At 49.1% G+C, this 23,279-nt stretch overlaps 1 protein-coding gene across 1 annotated transcript in view; it reads right to left on the bottom strand.

Annotated features, from left to right (window-relative positions):
- Positions 1-23,279, bottom strand: part of DNAJA1 (DnaJ heat shock protein family (Hsp40) member A1) — a 122,457-nt gene that overhangs the window by 49,299 nt on the left and 49,879 nt on the right. The window contains exons 6-7 of the mRNA XM_086961691.1: positions 22,237-22,351; positions 1,114-1,229 (exon numbers count right to left, since the gene is read on the bottom strand). Of these exons, the coding sequence (XP_086817817.1) occupies positions 1,114-1,229; positions 22,237-22,351 (231 nt within the window). The remainder of the gene's footprint in view (positions 1-1,113; positions 1,230-22,236; positions 22,352-23,279) is intronic.

Below are 23,279 nucleotides of genomic sequence, written 5' to 3'. Positions count from 1 at the left end.
CCCACCGGTTGGAGAGGTAAGTTGAGATGCCTGGGGAAGCTGGGACTCTGTCGGCTGAACGGGTGGGGGGGCAGTTGCTGGAAGCAGCAAAAGCCTGGGGTAGCTCAAAAAGGCGGCAAGCCTTTGAAGCTTTCCCGTCGTGGACTCTGCCCATTCTGGGAGAGGAGGCTTGGCACCTCGTCCCAGGATGTGCATGGTTTCAGACTCCTGAGAGCAGCAGGCTCTCGACCCAGGGGTCCAGAAACATGTCTGGTGGTGGCAGCTGGCGAGCAGCCACTCAGCCTGGACACTAGTGTTAGTACGTTTTTCACGAGGCATCTCGAAGATGTCCTCTGAGTGCATTTTTCATTAAATCAATAAAGCAATCATGGTGCTGTGGAGTTTGTAAAGACAAACTCCCAGCACCATATACTCCTAATGGCAGTACTGCACTTACAATGTCTAAGAATTGGTTCAGACACCGTAGGGGTACAGGGCTCATGCACATGTAGCCTCACCACTGATATAGTGCATCCAGCTAAAGGGGTGGCTGACCTATGCCAGGGCAGTGGGTTGCAGGCATGTTGCACAGGGATGTGTGCCATGTCAACTCTTCACTTTATTCTGAACCAAAAATACACATCCTGCAATGGCTGTGTCTGTGTGTGTTTAAGTGTAAAGGTACATGGCCTCCAAGGGTGGCACAATAAGTGGCGCAGCCCTTAGAGGTCTTTCCTGGCCACAGTTCCCTTGGTACCTATGTTACCATTTACAAGGGAATGACATGTGGTCAAGAGTGCCTATTGGGTTTTGTTTAAATGCAGTTTTGGGGAAAGAACATAGGCCCTGGGTACCTGTTTGGCAGGAACCCAGGGCACACTAAAGTCACAAAGCATGTCAGCAGTTTAGCAACAAGCGGGGGCAACCATGCAAAACGAGGGCACTTTCTTACAAGATTATCTCACCCAAAGCATGTTTATTCTGTCCTATTAGTAGAACACAGTTCAACATTCAAAAGTTGGAAGGCGTATGGCAGCCGTATTTCTGGGTGCTCGTACACAAATTTATTTCAACTGAAATATTTAATATGGAGCAAGAAAACTAAAATGCTCTATTTAATTCACATGCACTCACCAGGATGAGAAGTTATGACGATAGTTCTACTGTCCAATGTAGAAATTGGTCTCTGGAAGCCACACAGTGCCTCAACCAGCTCGATCTCCATATGCATCAAGAGGTCGTCACCACGCCTGACCAAAAAAAACAAGTGTCAATACTACTCAAGTCTTTAAACTTTGTACAATCGTATGCCATGGGGACAGTAACAGCAGATTTACTTAATATTTCAGTGGTGGGAATAATTTCCAGCCCAATGTGCTGCAAAATAGTCAGTTTGATCTCAGAGTCATGGAAAATCCAGAGCATCCTCAATACTGTTTTGCTGAAATTCTTCAAGTAACAGAACCCAAAAAGGGTTTTGACCCCTTTGAACAATGTGCTTGCTAGGAGTGAGTGAATGTTCAACTCTATTTTGGAATTTGTTTTGAGCAAACCAAACTTTTACCACCCAGAAATCTCTAGTCCAGCATCATTTAATCTATCTGGGTAACAAACTAAAGTCGTCTGACAATGGATGCAAAATCCACACTAAAGACTCCACCGACATAATGATGTTTTAGGGAGGCCTCATGATTTGGCTTGAAGCACAAGTTACTACTTGTGTAACAATATATCTGTAAGAGACAATAGTTAGTGATAGATTCCTTACCTTAGAATATCCCCAGGCGTCAGACTGGATCCGGAAAATTTTGCGTAGCAAAACCCCTGCGCGCCGGCAGGCGTCGTCCGCGGCTCCGTGTCAGTCGTCGGCGTAGTTCGCGCCGGAATGACGTCGTCTGAGTACCTAGACTGCGCCCATGCGCGCTGACGTCAGTTCTGATACAAAGCTTTTCCGCGCCAGATACGCAGAGCCATGATAGAACCAACACTGGTGCCATGAAACTAGGGCCCTGAAAGGGGATGACCTCAACCCTAGATATCGGTTCGCAGAAAGGGGAGGATGGGTGGGTCGGTAAGGAATCACTAACTAATGTCTCTTACAGATATATCGTTACACAAGTAGTAACTTGTGCATCTGAAAGAGACACGTTAGTGAAAGATTCCTTACCTTAGAATAGATACCCCAGCAATACCAACCCCGGTGGTAGGTCTGCGAACCAATAATCACACCAGAAAGTCCTGGAGGACGGAACGGCCAAAGAAGCCATCCCTCCGGACTTGGCTGTCCAGGCAATAATATCTTGCAAACGTGTGCAGCGAGGCCCACGTAGCTGCCTGGCATATATCTTGCAAAGGCACTCCACAGCCCAGGGCAGTGGTAGTCGCCGTGGCCCGGGTAGAATGAGCCCGTAGTCCCACAGGGGGTTCCTTCTTTGCCAAGGAGTAACACGCCTGGATACACAAGATGATCCACCGTGAGATGGTTCGCTTGTGCACCGCCTTTCCCTTCTTAGCACCCACGTAACCAACAAAGAGTTGGTCATCCACCCGGACCTGGCGTGTGCGATCCAAATAGTAAGAGCGCACGTTTTGGGTCCAGACGGTGGAGCCTCTATTCCTCTTTCGAAGGATGCGGAGGCGGAAAGAAGGTGGGCAGGGTAATGGACTGCCCGATGTGGAAGGCTGTGACAACCTTGGGCAGGAACGAAGGCCTCGTCCGCAACACAACCTTGTCCGGATGAACAGAGAGGAAAGGAGGTGTAGAAGAAAGAGCCTGGAGCTCACTCACTCTCCTGACAGAGGTGATGGCAACCAGGAAAGCAGTCTTCAAGGTAAGAAGACGGAGAGGACAGTTATGGAGCGGCTCAAAGGGAGCACACATTAGGTAGGCAAGTACAAGATTCAAGTCCCACTGGGGCATCACAAAAGGAACAGGAGGGAACATATGAGATGCCCTTTAAGAATCTGTTTACAATGGGGGACTTGAACAAAGAAGGCTGATCAGGTAGCCTTAAGAAGGCTGAAAGGGCAGAAAGGTAGCCCTTGATAGTGCCCAGAGCAGAGCCCTGCTGGGCAAGAGAAAGAAGGAAGAGGAGAACCTCAGAAAGAGGGACATTGAGAGGATCTACAGCCTTTGCTGTGCACCATGCCACAAATCTGTTCCACCTGCAGGCGTATACCAACTTTGTGGAGGGACACCTGGCTGCCAGAATGACATTACAGACTTCGGGAGGCAAGTCAAATGGCCTCAACTTTCACCGCTCAATCTCCAAGCTGGTAGGTGGAGACTGGACAGGTTCGGGTGGAGGACCGTCCCCTGCTGCTGCGACAGAAGGTCCTCCCGAAGAGGCAGACGAATCGGGGGATCGACTGACATGCTGAGTAGCTCGGGATACCAGTATCTTCGTGCCCAGTCCGGAGCCACAAGGATAACCTGGGCCCAGTCGCGCCTGATCTTCTTCAGCACTCTAGGCAGAAGTGGTATAGGCGGAAAGGCGTACAACAGACCGCAACTTCACTCGCGACGAAAAGCGTACCCGAGCGAGTGCCGCCTTGGAAACTCCAACGCGCAGAACTGATGACATTGCGCGTTCTCTTCTGTGGCGAATAGATCTAACCAAGGCTCTCCCCACTGCTGAAAGAGGCTTTGCGCCACGTCAGCGTTCAGACGCCATTCGTAATCCATCATGCACCGACGGCTGAGTTCGTCCTCCCTGGCGTTCAGGGAACCTGGTGCAGGAGGTCTGCCGTCGTCTGGAGGTGGCTGACTACTGTCTGGGGGGAGCCCGCCTTCAACAACCAGTCGTTGAGGTAGGTGAAGACTGAAACCTCTAACCTGCGCAGATGAGCTGCGACCACTGCCATCACCTTCGTTAACACCCATGAGGCGCTGGTAAGGCCGAAGGGGAGCACAGTGAACTGAAAGTGCTCGTGGCCTACCGTGAACCGCAGGTAGCGCCGGTGGGCCGGCAGGACGGGGATGTGGAAATAAGCATCCTGCAAGTCCAACGCTACCATCTCGTCTCCTGGGTCCAGGGCAGCTAAGACCTGAGCCAGTGTCAGCATTTTGAACTTCTCCTTCCGGAGGAAGCCTTTGCCGTTTCGTAGATCCAAGATAGAGCGTAGGCCCCCTTTGACCTTCTTGGGTACCAGAAAGTAGTGGGAATAGCAACCACACCCTACTTCTGGCCCAGGAACGCGCTCGATGGCCCCCTTGGGCAAGAGGGCCGTAACTTCCTCCTGCAGAAGTCGCAAGGGATCCCCCGACACGCTGTGGTATTGCGGTGGCATGGCTGGAGGGGGTCCCTCGAAGGAGAGGGAGGGGGTCCCTCGAAGGAGAGGGAGTAGCCCCTTCGGACGATTTGCAGCACCCACCTGTCCAATGTGACAGTGCGCCAGTGAAGGAGGTGATGGCGAACCCTGCCCCCCACTGGCGTCACATGGGCCTGAAAGCACGCACTAGGAGGGTTTTGAGGCGGATGCTGCCGGGGTAGGTGTGGACTGACCTCGCCGTGGTCCCCGACTGCCACCACAGTGGTTTCCACGGCCGCCACCGCGTTGGAAATTAGTCTGCGGAGCGTGGCTGGCCTCATGTGAGGGGGCGCTCCTTCCTTGGCCACGAAATGAGCAAAAGGCACCAGTTTGCTGGCGCGGGGCTGAGAGGCCCAAGGACTTGGCCGTAGCCCTGGAGTCCTTAAAGCGCTAAAGCGCATGGTCTGCCTTGTTGCCAAAAAGGCGACGGCCATCAAACGGCATGTCCATGAGTGTTTTTCTGGACATCGGCCGAAAAGTTGGCGGACCTCAATCAGGCTGGGCGACGAATCGCCACTGTCGTTGCCATCGCCCTGCCCATTGAGTCGGTGGTATCCAGCCCACACCGGATGGATTAACGTGCCGCATCTCGACCCTCCGCAAGGGTTTGGGCGAGTTTAGCCTTGACCTCCGCCGGGCATTCTGGCAGCACGTTCGCGACCGCGTCCCACAGAAAGTGGGTGTAGCGGCCCAAGAGGCACGCGGTGTTTGAAGACCGCAGTCTTCGACTTCTTGTGCTTACCTGACGACTTCGAGCCTGAAGTGATGGCGACTCCCGGAGCTATGATGGCTCCGACCCCGTGACCGGTCCCTCGACCTCCGTCCGGACCGGGACCTCTCGCGGCGCGGGCCGACTGCCGGAGCTCGAGCCACTTGCGCCTAGCTTTCGAAGTCAGGGCTCGGCAGTCGGGGCAGGCCTTGTCGTCGTGGTCGACGCCGAGACAGTGAAGGCACCGGCGGTGAGGGTCGTTTACAGACATCAGTCGGTCGCAGTCCTCACAGGGCTTGAATCCAGGCATCCCTACCAGCACCGTTCGGAGTCGAAGACTTCGAAAATGATCAAAGGGATCGTAAAAAGGTTAGTCAAAAATCGACTAAGGTACCGCTTTTTCCGGATCTGCGCTGCTGGCGCGGAAAAAAGAAGAACTGACGTCAGCGCGCGGAGGCGGCGTCTAAGTACTCCGGCAACGTCATCACGGCGCACACGGAGCCCCGGACGACGCCTACCGACGCGCAAGGGTACTACTACGCAAAAATTTCCGGATCCAGTCTGACGCCTGGGGCTATTTTAAGGTAAGGAATCTAATACTAACCTGTTTCTTTCAGATACTTACTGTCTAATATCTGATTTAAGCTGTGATGAGTACACTGGGACATTTCTAGTTAATTCCTGTTGTCCTTGTTCGACACATTATGCCCATGGCACCTTTGGACACACGCTTGGAGTCATCACAACTCCACACGTATGCGGGTAGGGTATGTTCATCTCCAACCCTCGTTACGCCGTCATTGTTACCCTCCATTACCTGCCTTTGAATACCTGTTGCCCCCTCCTCTGCCCCCCCCCCCTTTTTTCTGGTAACTTCCCATCTCTGGCACCACACTAAGATGGCTACCGCCTTTACCAAGCACTCCAGACCACTACTCTAGACTCCTGGCAGTCGCTCTAGGTGTGAAGCACCATGAGAGACGCGACATCAGAGTGCCACGGACTCCATTTATACCGCAAATGGCAGTCGTTACTTTACCGGCGGACTGGGCAGGCTGATAGGTGGCCCAGACAGCAGCAGCGAGCATGTAGTAAGTGGTTAGCTGGGGCGGGCTCTGTTAGCATTTACGGACTGCCTTCCGTGGTCCATGTTCATGCTTGAAGTACTTTCCATACCATGCCGGTTTGTTTTTATCTTGGTCTCCTTACAGTGCGCTCCCGTTTAAGTCTACATCCCGCCGAAGCTGCCTTATTCATACCAGAAAAGGGTATGTGAATATGTTCCAGGATTTAGTTGACTGGATTAAGGAGTGTTGGTTGTCATGCATGCAGTGGATGTGCACAAGCCTTGTTGTCCTCAAATCACGGCCACTGTATAGATTACCCATCTGCACTGCGCCCACACTAATGAATCACCAATGCCCGTTTTTATCACTGTAGGGACATACACCTTCGCCCTAATTTTCATTTGCTCATTATTATTTTTAATATTGTTAACATACTCTAAGATGGGCATAGCACTTGCACAGTATAGGATATATGTTTTCCATGTCACAAACATGCTTGCTTATGATCAAACAGAGCTACACTTGATGTGTGGATGACAGCGAGGTCTAATGACAGATTACCAGACCGCTGCGATTTGGAGTTTTGCATGAACCCTAACCTACTGTAAGCCAGAGAAATCCTATAGCATGAGAGTCGCGGTTTGTTTTCTCTAACTACCATACTCAGGCTGTTATCTGAATATATTGAGAGGCTGTGAATTTCTGCCATCCGTTTAATAAAATGCTTTTTCCCTCTTGTTTTGTTCTCCCTTCTCCGGCCCCCCCCCCCCCTTTTGGCTCCATTAGGTCTGCCATAGACACATACGAATAAAACATTTGTCTTGTAAATAGCAGTCATTCCTCATTGAACGTATAGGAGGATCATAGGGTGTCTTCTACCCTATTTTCTCCCTTCTGCTTTTTCATGGTCCTGATGAAGCGCTTAAGGATCCATTAGGGACCACTAGATAGCGCGAAACAGGTCGACCCCGCACCACCAGACGCAATAGCACTTCCACACACGGGTTGTGAGAAGTGGGAACCTTTTTGTTTCCATTCCCACTCTACTAGCAGAACCAGCATCTCCACCCGGTCTTGTTTTTAGTTTATCCATTTGTAACCTCAAATAAATACGTTTAGGTGACAACTGGTCATTTTATCTACCCTCACTCATCACTTGGCCCACATACCCACATGCACAACTTCGGCACCTCCTAAAAGATCTCCACTAAAGTGCCCTCTATGAGGGCCCATGAGGGACTGCAGAGCCACCCTCACGCGGAGCAGTGCCCAATGATGACGCTTTACACTCGCAAGGGTGTGTGAGGGCACAACATATACAGGAGGATCATTCTCCCCACCCACTTTCGCATTCAGTTTTGGAGACATCCCCTGATGCAACCACAAGAGGCTGCACTTGATTTATTCTTCCATCCCTAGGAACTAGTACCTCCTCTTATATTTTACATTTTATATTAATGCAATTTTATATCTTGCACAGTTTTTTTTTTTTACTCCCAGCAAATTCAAATCGATATTTTAATAGTACTGATGCTGCCTGTCACAGTTGCCTTGCCTCTGATGGAGCTCCTGCACGTACTCTGGTCCTGCCGGTCACTGAAAGACTACTGGAGGGGTGTCTCTACACACTTAACACGATGCATGGGCACCACTGTGGACTATACCTGGAAGGAGTGTATATCCGATCTCAATTGTGGCACTAAGAAATACAGAGCGGCGACACGATTTGCAGACCAAGCCCTTATATTTGCAAAACTGATACCCTGGATGCGCTTTTGGAAAAGTTAAGTGAAGGCGCACTCATCTCTGGTGGTGCCAATACACACGGGTGGCCTATGTGATCTCTGCGACACCCTTTGGGACAGCAACTCTCACGATTTTCCAGTCATACTGAGCGAGTGCAGGATTCCTTTTTTCCAGTTTTGTTCATTGCAGTTGTAAGAAGTTGTAACATATAGCACTTCTAAATTGCAACAGACTTCCACTGCCTGCACCCAGACTCGCTACCAGTTATATATACATCTGTTGTTAGAACAATCCTTATTACCATCATACTACTGCCAGGTCTTCACATTTCAAGTTCTTGTATATTACAATGATATGCAATTACGTGGTCGTGGCTATGCACCTTGTACTAAAGCTTGCTTGAAGTCCATGCTCAAATTTGTAAAAATAAAATAGCAATAAAAACGATTTTTTTTAAAAATAATCATGGGTTTGAAAGATGTAGCTGTAGATGTACACTATGCCCATTTCGGTGTAAGTTAAATAAATCGTGAGATCACACAAAACTGTGCTTTAACTCTGTAACCCTTCGGAGGGATCATATTTCCATGCTGGGATGTATAGAGTTATTATGAAGCTGCCATCAGGGACACCCATGTTATGCATGATCTTGTTGAGATTCTGTTAAGTCTTTTTCCAACCCTAGTAGGAAAAAACAAAGTTATCTCCTCCTCTGCATTCTTTAAAAAAGAAGTAAAAGCTATCCTCCTGACTAAATTCACCTGAACTTTTACTCTTGATCTATTTGAAGATATACACCTATCTGCACTATTGTTTGTTCGATTGTCGATTTGTAATATTGGTTTTAGTCAATTATTATGCTACCCCATGTACCCACCCTATTTTGCTTTTCATTTTTTACCTACAAGTATTCTATGCTCAAAAGTCTGTTAATCTCTCCCATGTTTCTTGTTTCCTACCTCCTGTATTTGTAAAGCGCTCCGATATCTGCAAAGATCTTGTTTGCGCTATATAAAACTTTCAAAATAAAAATAAATCTAAATGATTATTTTGGATGGTAAACACGATCTGTGTATGACAGGACATAACCATGTATGCAGTTTAAATAATTTAAAGAATCTTGCTCTATATCTATTTGTATGTAAAGTACCACAGACGATCACACCAGGTCTCTATATCGGTTGACACATTTACTAGTTTAGATAGGATATAAAATTAGTTTTGTAGTCCTGTTGCTAGCCTTACTGAAATGTAGGCTTTCCAACATGGAGCCTCTGTAAGACCGATTGATTTGAGATTTTGTTGACCGTCATTTATGTCCAGTATTGCAATTACTTAATTTGAAGTCTATTGTTCTAGCTCTACCCATGAGCCAGGCCATATGGCCAAAACAGGTATAGTTATTCGCTCAATCACAATAGATTAACTACACTTTAATTGCAAACTTTGGAGTCTGTGATGTCTGGCAATGCAACGGATTTGGATAGAATATAGATAATAAGTTAGACCTAGAGCAGAACCCGGAGGTAAGTGATGACTCTTCTGAAGGTGTTATACTCTTGATGGAAGTGATGACTGATTCTAGAAGAATGGTGCCAGACGCAACGCTTGTTTTACATGGGAATTAGAAACCACCACCTCAATTAGGGAAAAGTAGTACTCAGGACTTGGGGGCGCTAGAGGGCGCACTGCAGAATGGCCGCACTGCCGTGAGACTCCTGCTGCCCGGAGCTATTATCCGTTTATTGATCCTGCTGACCATCACTGCGCCCTGATATGACCCCGGATCTTTGCTGATATACCTGCAGGGCACCCACGGTCCAACTCCTGTGCTGATCGGTGCTTGCTAGCCGAAAGGACTCCAAGTTTTCCCCGACTTCCGCTCTGGAGGTCGGCTGCTTCATAGCCCGGCGTCACTTTTTACTCTAGCCCGAGGCTTCGCACGTGGGGTGGAGGCCCGAGCCCCCCTCCCTCCTCCGGACCAGATTGCCGACTACGCGCGCTGCGGAGCGCTCCCTCGGGACGAGTCTGGGTGACGGTCTCCACTTCTGGCTGTTCCGGAGCTGTGAAATAGCGGAGGCGTCGCGGCCTGTCGATTAGGCGCGAGGGAGGCGAGCCCTTGGCCTGAGAGGAGCGGCGGCCATTGTTTCATCGGGAGTGGCGGGGTATCCATGCCTGCTCGTGCCCCCGACTGCGGTGAGTGGTCGAGTGTTGGAAACAGCCTACGATTTGGCCTTTGTCGATTTGTTTGCCCCCTCAAGCTGGTAGCTGTTTGTCATGGGGAAACCGGACACTAAGCAGTCCAAATTATCCTTTGACTCGGGGGCGGCCAGGAGGGGTACGCACCTGGTGCAGGAGGCCGGGAGTTCACGGTCTCCCCCCCTGCCTGTCGCTGACACGGAGCCACGGCCGCAGGCCCCGGACTTTCAGCAGATGATGCAGGAGATGAGGCAAGGATTAGCCACTATAGTGGACAAAGTGGACTAACTGTCGTCGCGCATGGATGCGGTGGTGCAGAAACTGGATGTGCATGAGGAACGCCTAACATCGGCGGAACAGCGCATCTCTGATCACGACGATACTGCTGCCACCCATACCACCCAGTTGGCGAGAATGGACAATATTTTGCGGGTGATTGCCGCTAAGAATGAGGAGTTGGAGGCGAGGAGTCGGCGCAACAACGTACGTATAGTAGGTGTGCCGGAGACGACGAATGTTGGGAAAATGGAGACATATGTGGAGAGACTCCTTGTCGGTGCCATTGGTATGGAGGCCTTCTCGTCGCAGTTCATCGTTGAGAGGGCGCACCGCTCGCTTGGGCCTAGGCCGGCCTCCGGGCTGCGCCGCGCCCTATAATTGCACGGCTGCTGAATTACCGCGACCGGGACGCTGCCCTCAGAGCGGCCCGCACTAATCGTACCCTGTCCTTTGATGGAGTTAACTTTACCGTGTACCCGGATTTCACGCCGATGGTGCAGGACCAGCGTCGTAAATTCCTAGGGGTAAAGAAGAAGCTTCGAGACCTTCAAGTGGACTACGCTTTGCTTTATCCTGCTAAGCTGAGGGTGACCCACCAGGCAAAGCAACACTTTTTCACTAACCCGCAGCATGCTGAGGACTTTGTTAAGCGTCTCAAGCGAGAACGATCTGCTGCTGACCGGGGAGATGACCGGGACCCCGGCGGCGATCAGTCGGCGGCTGAGGAGGAGGTCGCTTGAATGGGATGATTTTACATTCATGAGACGGTGATGGCGCCGGCTGCTTCTGTGGCCTCGGCGCTGCCTTGCCTAGTACTGTGGAGGATAATCATGTTGGATTGCTGCTTTGTGTTTGAATATCGGTCCTTGGGGACAGCATGGGGACGATGGTTGGCGCCTTTTTTTTTTTTTGTGCTCCGGGCACCCACCCCCGCACTGCGCCTGGGCCGTGTGAGACTCGTTGGCTCAGAGACTGGCGTGGTGTGTGGGAGTGGTGCTGTGCACCTCTAGTGGGTACCCCATAGGGTGTCCCCCACTATTGCCTTTGTTTGAGATTCTAGTCCTTTGTTGGTTGACTGGATGGATGTTTGGGGTGAGAGGGGGGTGGGTGTTTGTGTGTCCTGATAGTTGGGGATTCATCAGGTGGGAGGTGGGGGAGGGGACTATATGGTTGGCACGAGGTCGGCCCGGTCCTTTTGATTGTGGTGCTTTTTGCTTTTGCTGTGTGCTTGCGCGGATACGGCCGCATTTCTGCTGTACTGGCTGGTCCTTTGGCCTGCTGGACCTTATTGGTTCTATGACCTTTGCCTCCGTGATCCCTAGACCGGAGTGTCATGGCCGCTATCTCCGTTTGCTGGATGGACGTGAGCGTGCTACGTGGGGAACGCGCATGTGTGTTGAGGACCAGGGGAGATGTGTATACTGCGCATTGAGTGTTGCACTTCTTGCATGCCTGTTGCACGTATGGTGCTGTTTGGGGATGGGCGTTGGGTTTCTAGTTGGTTGGCTTGGAGATGGCTGGGATGATTGTGGAGTGTATGTAGTAGGGCGGTTGTGGGGTGGGCGGTTGAATGGTTGTTGTTTGACATTGAAAGTCCGTTACACTGCCCCGCATTACTGGGTCCTATGGTGCCCGGATCATGGCTGATGTCGACTGAAACTATAGACAAGATATCGATATTGTCCTGGAATGTACGGGGTCTTAATGATGCCAGAAAATGTCGAAATGTGCTACAGTATTTGGATAGGCATGCTATTAATGTGGCCCTCCTGCAGGAGACGCATCTGCGGCGTGGGCCTGCTCCTAGGTTTGGTGGGCGGTGGGCTGCGGTTAGGGTATTTGCATCGTACTCCTTGTATGCTCGTGGGGCTGTTATTCTTGTTAAAAGATCACTCGCCTTTCAAGAACTGGGGTCGGTGGAGGATCCTGAGGGGCGCTATGTGCTGTTATGGGGGCGGCTTGGGCAAGTCACTGTGCTGTTTGTCAATTGCTATGCTCCTAATGTTGATACACCAGCTTTCTTCCTTACCCTGTGGGGCCATGTTCTTGCTGTCGATGCCTCCCATATTGTGTGGGGGGGTGATTTCAATTTTGCATTTCAAGCTCTGATGGATAGGTCGGAAGGATGCCCTCAGTACAATGTGCAAGCTAGGGATGTATTGCGGGGCATTGTTGAAGAAGCTGGACTGATTGACTGTTGGAGGTATGCTCATCCTGCCACTAGGGAGGGCACGCATTACACTGCGCATGCACGCTCATGGGCGAGGCTTGACTATGTCTTTCTCTCCAGGGGGCTGGTGGCCGGTCTGCGGGAGGCGGTACATTTGGCTCGGACATACTCGGATCACTGTCCGTGAGGGTTGTGCTTTCTGTGCCCGGGCTGCACAGGCCGCGCCCACCTTGGCGCCTTTTCCCAACTGCCCTGCTTGACCCTGTGTTTAAGGCGGAGCTTGGCGAGGAGGTGGAAGCGTTCTTCCCGAGGAACAAAGGCTCTGTTGATAACGTCGAGGTGATATGGGAGGCTTTTAAGGTTACGATCCGGGGTGTCACTATATCCAAGAGTTGTGGGATGCTTAAATTGATAGTTCGAACTCTCGAGGGCTTGGAGGGGGATTTACGAGACTTGGAGCGCAGGTTGCAGGCTGGTTCTGATCCCGATCTACTGGGCCAGTTCCGCACCAAGCTCTCCGAATATGAGGAAGAGGCTGCCAGGGAGGCTAAACATAGGGGGAAGTACTGGACGGCGAGGAGATACTGTGAAGGAGAGAGGCCAGGGAAGGTCCTTGCTGCGCTTACTAGGCATCAAAAGGTATGGTTCGGACGTGCTTGAGTTGGTTTTGCCGGATGGCACTCGCTGTCGGGACACTGCGGAGATCCAGCGTACATTTATTCACCATTACACCCAACTGTACACAACACAGCAGTCAGGGGAGACACGCTATGGCGGATTCTTGGATGATTTGGCGCTCTGTTGGTTGTCGGACGATCATCGGGCGTTCTTGGGTAGACCTCTTGAGGTAGAGGAGATCAGGGGTGCCATCATGTCTCTGAATAACGGGAAGGCCACAGGGTTGGACGGCCTTTCTGCTGAATTCTATAAATGTTATGTGGATATTATGGCCCCCGTTCTCTGCGAGGTTTTTGAGGAATCCCTGGAGGAGGGACGGCTGCCAGGCTCCATGAGAGAGGTTGCTATTACCTCGTTACTCAAGCCGGGTAAGGATCCCCTGGACGTGGGCTCCTATAGGCCCCTCTCATTACTTAATTGTGATGTCAAGATACTTGCAAAGGTTTTGGCGGTCAGATTGTCTGAGCTCATGCCTGTTATTGTCTTGCCGGACCAGTCGGGGTTTGTGCCTGGCCGCGCCACTTCCCACAATCTTCGGACTTTGTTTTCCCTTATCCCGACTATTGCTCCTGAGCTTCCGGTCGCCGCCATCTTCCTAGACGCTACTCAGGCGTTTGATTCGGTGGAGTGGGGTTACCTTATTGATGTCCTCTGCAGGATGGGGTTTCCTCGGATCTTTATATCTTGGATCAAGCTCCTGTATACCGACCCGGTGGCAAGAGTAGTGGTAAATGATGTGCTTTCCCCCCAATTTCCTCTTACTAGAGGAACCAGACAGGGATGTCCCCTTTCGCCCCTCCTATTTGCCATCGCCATAGAGCCCTTGGCCTGCAGGATTCGCCAGAGACACCAGCAGAGCGCGTTCAATTGTTTTCAACGCCAGATCGGGATCTCTTTGTATGCGGATGATGTCACGCTCTATGTTAAGGATCCACAGAACAACCTTAATGCGCTCTTGCGTAAGCTGGTGGCTTTCGGGGGTGTCTCCGGGATACACATTAACTGGCAGAAGTCCCAACTCTTCCCGCTCACCGCCGCGGTTCATAGATTTTCTCTTGATTTCCCTTTGGAGTGGTGTGATTCGGAGCTGCGGTACCTCGGCATTGTTGTGTCATTGTACAGGGGAGAGACTGTCAGGCTTAACTACGGCGTGGCTATTACTAAACTAGCGGATGACGTCACTAGATGGATGTCGTTGCCTCTTTCCATGGCTGGTCGGGCGTCCCTTGTCAAAATGGTGTTCCTGCCCCGGTTTCTGTATCTTTTTCAAAATATTCCGTATCACCCTGGAGCTTACTTTTTTCGTAGGCTCCGTTCGGAGCTCATCCGATTGTTCTGGGGGGGCAAACAGCCACGTGTGGCGTGGGCTACCCTTACATTACCCTATGCTGATGGGGGCTTTGATGTCCCTGATTTCGAGCTTTATTATCTTAGCGCTCAAACGCACTATGCCTACCACTGGATGCGCCCCACGCCATTTATGCCACAAATCGTTGCTGAACATTGGGTTGCCCATCCGCTCCCACTGGAGGGAATGGTGCTGGGCACTGTGTCCGATGTGGACACACCTCAAACGACGGTGACATGCACAGTGGACGCTTGGAAACGGGTGGCGCGATTGTTGGGTGTTTCCTTTCTCTACTCGCCTGCACTGCCCCTAGCCTATCACCCGGCTCTATCTCTTTTGCAGGAGACGGGGTTTCAGCGTCTTTGTAAGCGGCTTGGTATCCTTACATGGGGGGGCGTTTTTCATGAGGGTGCTTTCCGTACACAGGCTCAGTTTTTTGGATCTGCCGACTGTTCCCCTTTGGAGCTGCTTTATTATGTTCGTCTGAGACAGGGCCTACGTACCTTGTTGCCGGATTTCCCTTCGGAGCCGGGGGTGACCCTTCCTCTCCATGTACTTTTTGTCTCAGATGGTCGTCATTTAGTTTCGAAGCTGTATGGGGCCATTCGGCGGCAACGGTCTGTCCCGACCAGCCGGGTGCGGGAGCAATGGGATGCTGAGCTGGGCGTCACTATTACTGACGAGCAATGGACGTACTGCTGTGCTCTTACTGCCAATGTCTCCTCAAGTTGCCGTCTGAAAATCATACATTACAAATTCGTCCAAAGGTTTTATTACACCCCGGCGAGGAAACTTCGGTTTCATTTGGCGGAAGATGACAGATGTGCTAGGTGCCGAGCAGAGGGTGCCGACTTTCTGCATTTGGCGTGGGGATGTGCGGGTGTTCTGGAATATTGGGTTCAGGTCCATGCGGCTCTTCAGATTATGACTGATGGAGTATTGTTCGACCCCTTGGTGCTACTGCTGGGTTATACCAGGGACGTACCTGCCCTCCACCGTAGATTTGCCGACGTGGCATTGTTGTTGGCTAAACGTAGAGTTGCCTGTTGTTGGGGTCGTGGCAGGGTGCCACAGTTCAAGGATTGGCTACGTGATCTCATTTATTGTCAGGACCAATATAATGTCTATGCGGAGCTGATGCCCGTGAGGTGTAGGCCCAAGGATTTTTGGAGCCCGCTACAGGTGTACCTCCTCACTAGAGAGGTGCAGGACTCTGAATCTGAAAGTGAGGACCGGGTTGGGGTTGGTTGACACCGGCGTAGAGTTTGAGATGTTACACTGCATTTGCTGGCCCTCTGGCATTGGTTGGGGGGTGGATTATCTCCTTCTTCTGCAGAGATGAGGGATCTGTATGCCTTTCTGTGACACTCCTATGACCGCGTTGGTGGTCCGATGCCTGTCTGCTTACAGTTGGCGAACGGGGGGTGGGCCTGCGTGGACTACATCACGCTTGGAGGGGGACTTTTCCGCTGGTAGGTTGGGACTCTCCCTCTCCTTTGGGTATGTGTTCTGACAGCTTCTGCTCCTGTCATTGTATGCCATTCTGTTCGGATGTACTATGTAATGCCCGTTTGTGATCACTACTTGCCTTATCCATTGCTGACTGCACTGTATTATATGTCGACCTGTATTCCGGACTCGCTGATTGTATCGTCCTTTTGTATTATCCATGAATGTCTGTATATATCATGATTGCATTGCCTTTTGTCTGGCTTATCTCCAAATAAAGGTTTAAAAAAAAAAAGTAGTACTCAGGACTTCATTACTTTTCAAAACTATCAGGTTCATGAACATGGGTCTCATTCCCCGAGCAGGTTCCCAGAAGGTGTGAAAAGCACATTTTTGTGCTTAGTTTAAAGGCATGACCCGTTAATCTGGAGAGGACAATATTACATTTCAAAGAGTATAACAAAGGAGACATTTTTTTAAAACCTTGCAGACTAGTTTTTTTATTAACATAAAAAGTACTGTTTAAAAGGATTTTCTAATTGCATAGATAGTTGAAAGGTGCACTTGAAGGTCAGCCAGCACCATGGAGAAAGATATGGCAGCACGGTTTTTTAAACACCAGATGCAGAATTTCTTTCACTTGAAAGCGTAAGAAACCCTGGAGAATAACCATCATTTAACATGGTCATGAAGTCTGAGGCACACCTACAGGCCAAGCAGTAAGGCATCAGGAGTCGAGCAGCGAAGATCAGTCATGGGAGGTTTATGTAGAGCTCAGAATTATTTATTTTTTAGGTCCTTTTTCTGTTCAGATAATTTGTATACAAGGTAGTCCTGTGTGATTACCCCAGCATGTGTGGGCAATTTGAGACCGTCTCCTGGTGCATTCCTACCATCAAATTCTTCAGGAAGCAGCACCACTTAAGATTTTGAATGGCTGGCTAAAACATGTATTGGTCCAATGTACCGATAACTGGCTCAACAGGTACTGCAGACATTGTTCCAAAGAGCTCATATGCAAATACCAGTCTGAAATCATAAATCCCGGCTGCGAGGCCTTCTCCTCGGTTCAATCAATCAATCATTGCATTTATATAGCGCACTACTTACCCAGAGGGTCTCAAGGCGCTGGGGGGGGGGGGGGGGGGGGGGGGGGGGATCTGCTACTGCTCGAACAACCAGGTCTTGAGTTGCTTCATGAAGGCGAGGTGGTCCTGGGTCAGGCGGAGGTGGGTGGGGAGGGAGTTCCATGTCTTGGCGGCGAGGTAGGAGAAGGACCGTCCCCCTGTGGTGGCTCTACGGATGCGGGGGGGCGAGGGCGTGGCTGGTCGATCGAAGCTGGCGTTTGGGAGCGTAGAAGTTGAGGCGGCTGTTGAGGTATCCTGGGCCTTGGTTCCAGGTATAGCGAGTGGTAATGGATAGTATTTTTTATGGGTATGGCTTATAATTCCTATCAAAGGGGAACAATACTACTGCACTTTAACTGTATAGGCAATTTTCTCTCTTTGGACACCTGACTCAAGGTAGCGAAGTTGAGCAGTCAAAGCTTACTCGGACAGAGTTGGTGTGTTAGGTCAAGTCTCTACTTTAAGGTAATAATTTTTTTTAAACACGTTTGCAGGTAGCAAATAGTCAGTCAAAAAGAACACAGAAATCCCCAGAGTTTCAGCAACTCAAGGAGTAGTATCAAAATCCCAAGCAATATTAGTGCTGTATTAGTAGGCACTAGACTACTGATAATATGAGCCACACTGTCAATATTTATGAGGTTTGGTTCTGATCTAGGATCGATGGGTCGACACTAGTCTTAATTTCTTAGCAAGCGCTAAATTCAAATGAGCACAGAAGGTGGGTAAGGGATACAGATATGGAAGGTCTGTGCCAAAACCTGGTGCTGGATTATCTTGGGTGGAATGCTCTATTTTGAAATAAACTGATGCATCTGTAGAAAATAGCCCAGGGCCACAATAAAGCATCACCCCTTTAAGCCTCAGAAAACCAATCACCAAATCAGAGGCTGTCCTGTGAAGTATCCAGTGAGCCCAGTTTTCCTAGTGAACAAATATCTGGTTATGGACTATGTCCACCATGGTCATTTTGACAACTAGTCACAGAGCCTTCAGGGAGCCCAGGTTTTGAGTTCGACCACACTGACTTTTTGGCTAGTGTAGGAAAGCACTTAATATAGTCTACCATAAAAGAGGTATACAGTGCGTAGAGTCCAGATATCCCTTATAAGTGGACACAGGTTTGCTCTAGCAATCCCAAGCTGATTCCTTAGGGGGCAGTGTGGTCAAGCAGCCTTAGGCGGATCAGAGAGGAGTGTTAGACATTCGCTACATATGCAGTCACTAAATTATGCACTCTACTCAATAAGGAGATCCACATCAATTTATAAGAGTAACAAGTATCATTATCAATATTTCGGCATCAAAATCATTACCATCAGGTAAGTAGGTCTGTATTGGGCGAAGGGAGTATTCCGTCTGAACCAACAAGGAGAGTCGGGTCTCTTCTGGGATATGTGGGGACACCTTTGGTCCTCCTCTTCAGCCAAGGCAGCATCACCTCTGAGGGAAGCTACATTTGCATACCAAAGTTGGCTGGCTCTTTGAAGCTCTCTGCCTTGGGATGCTCATTTACTGGTCATCCTCCTGTAAAACACCCTCTACCGGAGGAGGCTTTTTCCAGACCTCCTGAAGCGTGGCTGTCACCACTGGGAGTCCGAAACTAGTCTGTGGTGGCAGGCTGGTCAAAACCAGTCAGCCAGCACACTAGGAATTGGTCGATTTTCAGGGGTACCTTTACTGTGCCATCTGGGTGCACGTATTTATAAATCCACCTCTGGAATCGGCGTGGGTTTATTAATTCAAGATGTTTGATACCAAACCTCTTGGGGGTTCAGTGAAGCCATCATGTAGCTGGGAAACTAGTTTTACACCAGTGTGCAGCACATGTATTTAAAATGGCTTCGTGGTCACTCTCACTGGCAGTAATTGACCTGGCCAGCACAGGGGCATATCTGCTCATGCATACTGGTCCACACAAGTAGTATAGGGCACCCTGCCTTAAGGCTGTAAGGCCTGCCATAAGGGTGACATTTATACTGCATGCAGTGTCTGTAAGCATGGCACACAGGGTGTGTGCCATGTCGTGTTTTTGCCTTTGTCCGCACCAAGACATGCAGTCTGCAATGACAGTTTGCACAAGTTAGGTGGGGGGGGTCCTTAAGGGTGCCACATAAACATGTTGCAGCCCTCAGAGACACTCTTTAGTACCCATGCTATAGATACCTGGGGTACCATTTACTAGGGATTTACAGGGGTTGCCAAAGTTATTGCCAACTGGGGGAACAAATATACAGTTTTAGGAACAGTGATGTGGCACTGGGGCCTGGTAAGAAGGAAACCCAGAGCACTGTATCAAAATTGCATTGAATACCATGTCAAAAAGGAGCACTTTCCTAAGCTAGTAGTCAAGAAGTGGTCCTGCAGTGTCATTTTCAGTTTGTTGCCTGAATCATAAGCAGTCAGACATTTTTCCAGTGGCTGGGATCCACCAAAGTTACAGGTGCAATCAGGAACAAATTATTCAGGGTTAGGTCCTGGCTAGAAACTATAATCTCCAAAATATAAGAGAAGGGTCCTACTAACCAAAGAGACAGGACACCAAGATTAGACACTTCTGTCAAAAGTAAAATCCCTTTGGGCTCCTTTTAAGCAGACAGGTCCACACTGCTGTCATGTATACACATTAATATCATACATGTACTATCCAAGACACCAACACCAAATAGAAACCAAAAATATATAAAAATTGTAATATATTTTTTATTGTTTAGGATCCATATCAGAGCCAAAATAAAATAATTATTAAAAAAGCGAGTTTCAAAACATATGAATCGTCAATACACTTTGAATATTCACATTGATTAAAAACATAGATTAAAAACGACCTGGGAGAGTATGACAAAATAGAGACATCACAAACGTAATAAATCAAGTGAGCACGCCCAAGTACATATACACTAGAGATGATGTCCCTGGTTCCACACTTTTCCAAATTATTTTCTCCTAATCGAACCAGGTAGGGTTTTGGGTGCACTTTCAACACAAAGCGATGCGTTTCGGTGGTGTAGGCTGATCCATCACCTTCTTTAGGCTTACAGATACCATTAGAAGTCTCCAAACACAATCCAGAAAAGTGATGCGACAAAATGGTTAAGGGGGTCTGTCTCCTCCTCTAGTGTGGTTGCTTGACTGGCATCCGCCACACAATGAAGGTAACAAGTAGGGGCGTATGAGTCTTCTCTTTGTTGAGTGTTCTTTAGTTGACTCAAGTAGATGATGGAATCATATGGATAAAAACTAATCAAACTGCTCTAATGCCCTTAGTTAAAAATCGATGATGAAGGGCCACTTGTTCTCCAGCGGCACAGCAAACATACTCTGGACTAAGGGAATTGGATAGAAACCTATATCCACCAGGTACACAAGTTTTAGGGAGGGGGGGCGGGGGGCAGAAGGATGAAGGCTTGTATTTCATAAGCATTTTTTGCAGCATGCAGAGGTGGTCTACATGGATACAATTATTTACTAGTCCATTCTACCAAAGATACATCCTTTATGCAGGTCCAAGGAATAATTAAGGCACTTGACCACATTTACAGGGACTGGGCTACCCTTTCACTGCAAAGAAAAGTAAGTTTAACTCTCTACGCATCGGCACAGGTACAAATGCCAATGGACTTATCTTACTGCCACAAACACCAAGCAAACCGCTTTGACTTAGGCAGTAAACACTCACTTCAAGAGGAGAATCACCCTTAAGTCACCAAAAGTCTGGGCAAAGAAGATGACATACAAAAACATCGATTCAGAAAAGGGGGTGGTGATGGACAGAGTATCTGAATTAAGCAGAACACTCGTACCCAGTCAACAGATCAGGGCTTGATCCATCACCGTTTTTTAGCTCATTGCACCATCCCAGCTCAGAACCTGGCTACATGCAAATTAGTCCGTCCCTGGCCCAGTGCATCATGGGAACAGGGCAGACCAAACTACCAAGCCAATTCTTTTACTGGGAAGGAAACAAGCTTCCGGGGACCGGTTTCTGGCATTACAGCCGTCTTCGACCCGGCTTGCTTGAATCCTGATGGTGCAATGAGCAAGGGACTCATGTCTGAGCATACCCTTCCACGCTTATGGTGGACAAAACGATTCAGAAAAGGGGGTGGTGATGGACAGAGTATCTGAATTAAGCATAACACTCGTACCCAGTCAACAGATCAGGGCTTGATCCATCACCGTTTTTTTAGCTCACTGCACCATCCCAGCTCAGAACCTGGCTACATGCAAATTAGTCCGTCCCTGGCCCAGTGCATCATGGGAACAGGGCAGACCAAACTACCAAGCCAATTCCCTTGCTCACTGCACCATCAGGATTCAAGCAAGCCGGGCCGAAGACGGCTGTAATGCCAGAAACCGGTCCCCGGAAGCTTGTTTTCCTTTCCAGTAAAAGAATTGGCTTTGTAGTTTGGTCTGCCCTGTTCCCATGATGCACTGGGCCAGGCACAGACTTCTTTGCATGTAGCCAGGTTCTGAGCTGGGATGGTGCAGTGAGCTAAAAAACGGTGATGCATCAAGCCCTGACCTTTGGACTGGGTAGGAGTGTTCTGCTTAATTCAGATACTCTGTCCATCACCACCCCCTTTTCTGAATCGTTTTGTCCACCATAAGCGTGGAAGGGTATACTCAGATGTGAGTCCCTTGCTCACTGCACCATCAGGATTCAAGCAAGCCGGGCCAAAGACGGCTGTAATGCCAGAAACCGGTCCCCGGAAGCTTGTTTTCCTTTCCAGTAAAAGAATTGGCTTGGTAGTTTGGTCTGCCCTGTTCCCATGATGCACTGGGCCAGGGACAGACTTATTTGCATGTAGCCAGGTTTTGAGCTGGGATGGTGCAGTGAGCTAAAAAACGGTGATGGATCAAGCTCTGATCTTTGGACTGGGTAGGAGTGTTCTGCTTAATTCAGATACTCTGTCCATCACCACCCCCTTTTCTGAATCATACAAAAACATCAGCACACAGCTAGTTACAACCATGTACACACAAATAGATTGAAGATACAGACTGTCCCAATTTTAAGGTACTGTGATCAGAGCAGTAACCCCTTCTACATGTTAAACAGTTACAAAAAAAAGTTTTACCTTTAGAAAAAACAAGTTCCCATTCAAAACAATTAGTCCGATTTCCAATTCATAGACACCTCAATGTTCTAGCAAATGAGAAAGAGGATTTACCTTGTAAATATGCTGTGATCTTTTTGATCCAAGACGATGACTATGTCCCCTGGTTCCAATCCTGGTTCTTGGTCACCTTCTCCATGGAATGTAATCTTCTGACCATCTCTCATGCCTTAAAAATAAAATTGATCAATGAAATGGTTAAAAGAGACAGAATCCCATCATGTGGTTTCCGAGTTGGAAAATAACCTCTTATGTTTCAACCCAAGCCCCTTTCATCATGATCTACATGAAGATAGAAATGCTACTCTGTCCAGTCCATATTTCCCAACATACATACTGTCTCACTGAGACCAGCTTTGCTGAAGGAGGGTACACACAAAGCATACATCAAATGAAAACAGCAGCTACTGTTCCCTCTTACCAGCAGGTCAGAGTTCAGAATTACAAGCTGTAAGAAGTTGAACCTTTATATAGTATACCAAAAAAGAGCTAAACTGAGCTAAGAGTCCAGGTATCCCTTATAAGTGGTCAGGGGCTTGCTCTAGCAATCTCAACGTGGTGGGGGCAGCCATAGGCTTATCAGAGAGGAGTGTTAGACATCTGCTATATATGATACATACAACTCAATAAGGAGATCCATATCCATTTATACAAATAACACATCTTTATATATATTTAGGCACCGGTCCGGAGGGGAGAAGCTCTGCTATCCACAAGAGTTCCTGGGTCTTTCCTGGGTGAAGGCAGGCAGTCCTTACAGGCTTTTTGAGGCACAGGCAGCTGCGGTACAAGTATCCTTTGGAGAAATAGTAGAGGACAGCATGCAGGTCTACTGGTCTTCTATTCTAGCTTCTGCGACTCTTCAGTGTTAGTCTTCTTTCAGGTCGGCCGGATCCGATTTCCTGGTGCCAGGGGCTCTCCTAAATACTACATTTAGGGGCATTAGTTGAGTGTAGGGTATTAGCCAATGGGCTACTTACACCTGGGGTCTCCACTCAAGACTTAAATGTTGTGTCCACGTCCCATAGACCACTCTAGGAGGAACTAGCCTTAGGCTGAACACGCCACTCTGACAACTATTTTCCCACCTGTCCAAG

The sequence above is a fragment of the Lissotriton vulgaris genome, chromosome 3_1 (assembly GCF_964263255.1).
Source record: "Lissotriton vulgaris chromosome 3_1, aLisVul1.2, whole genome shotgun sequence".
Lineage (NCBI taxonomy): Eukaryota > Metazoa > Chordata > Amphibia > Caudata > Salamandridae > Lissotriton > Lissotriton vulgaris.
Note: the sequence above shows the minus strand (reverse complement) of the source record. Positions and strands in the feature narration are given on the sequence as shown.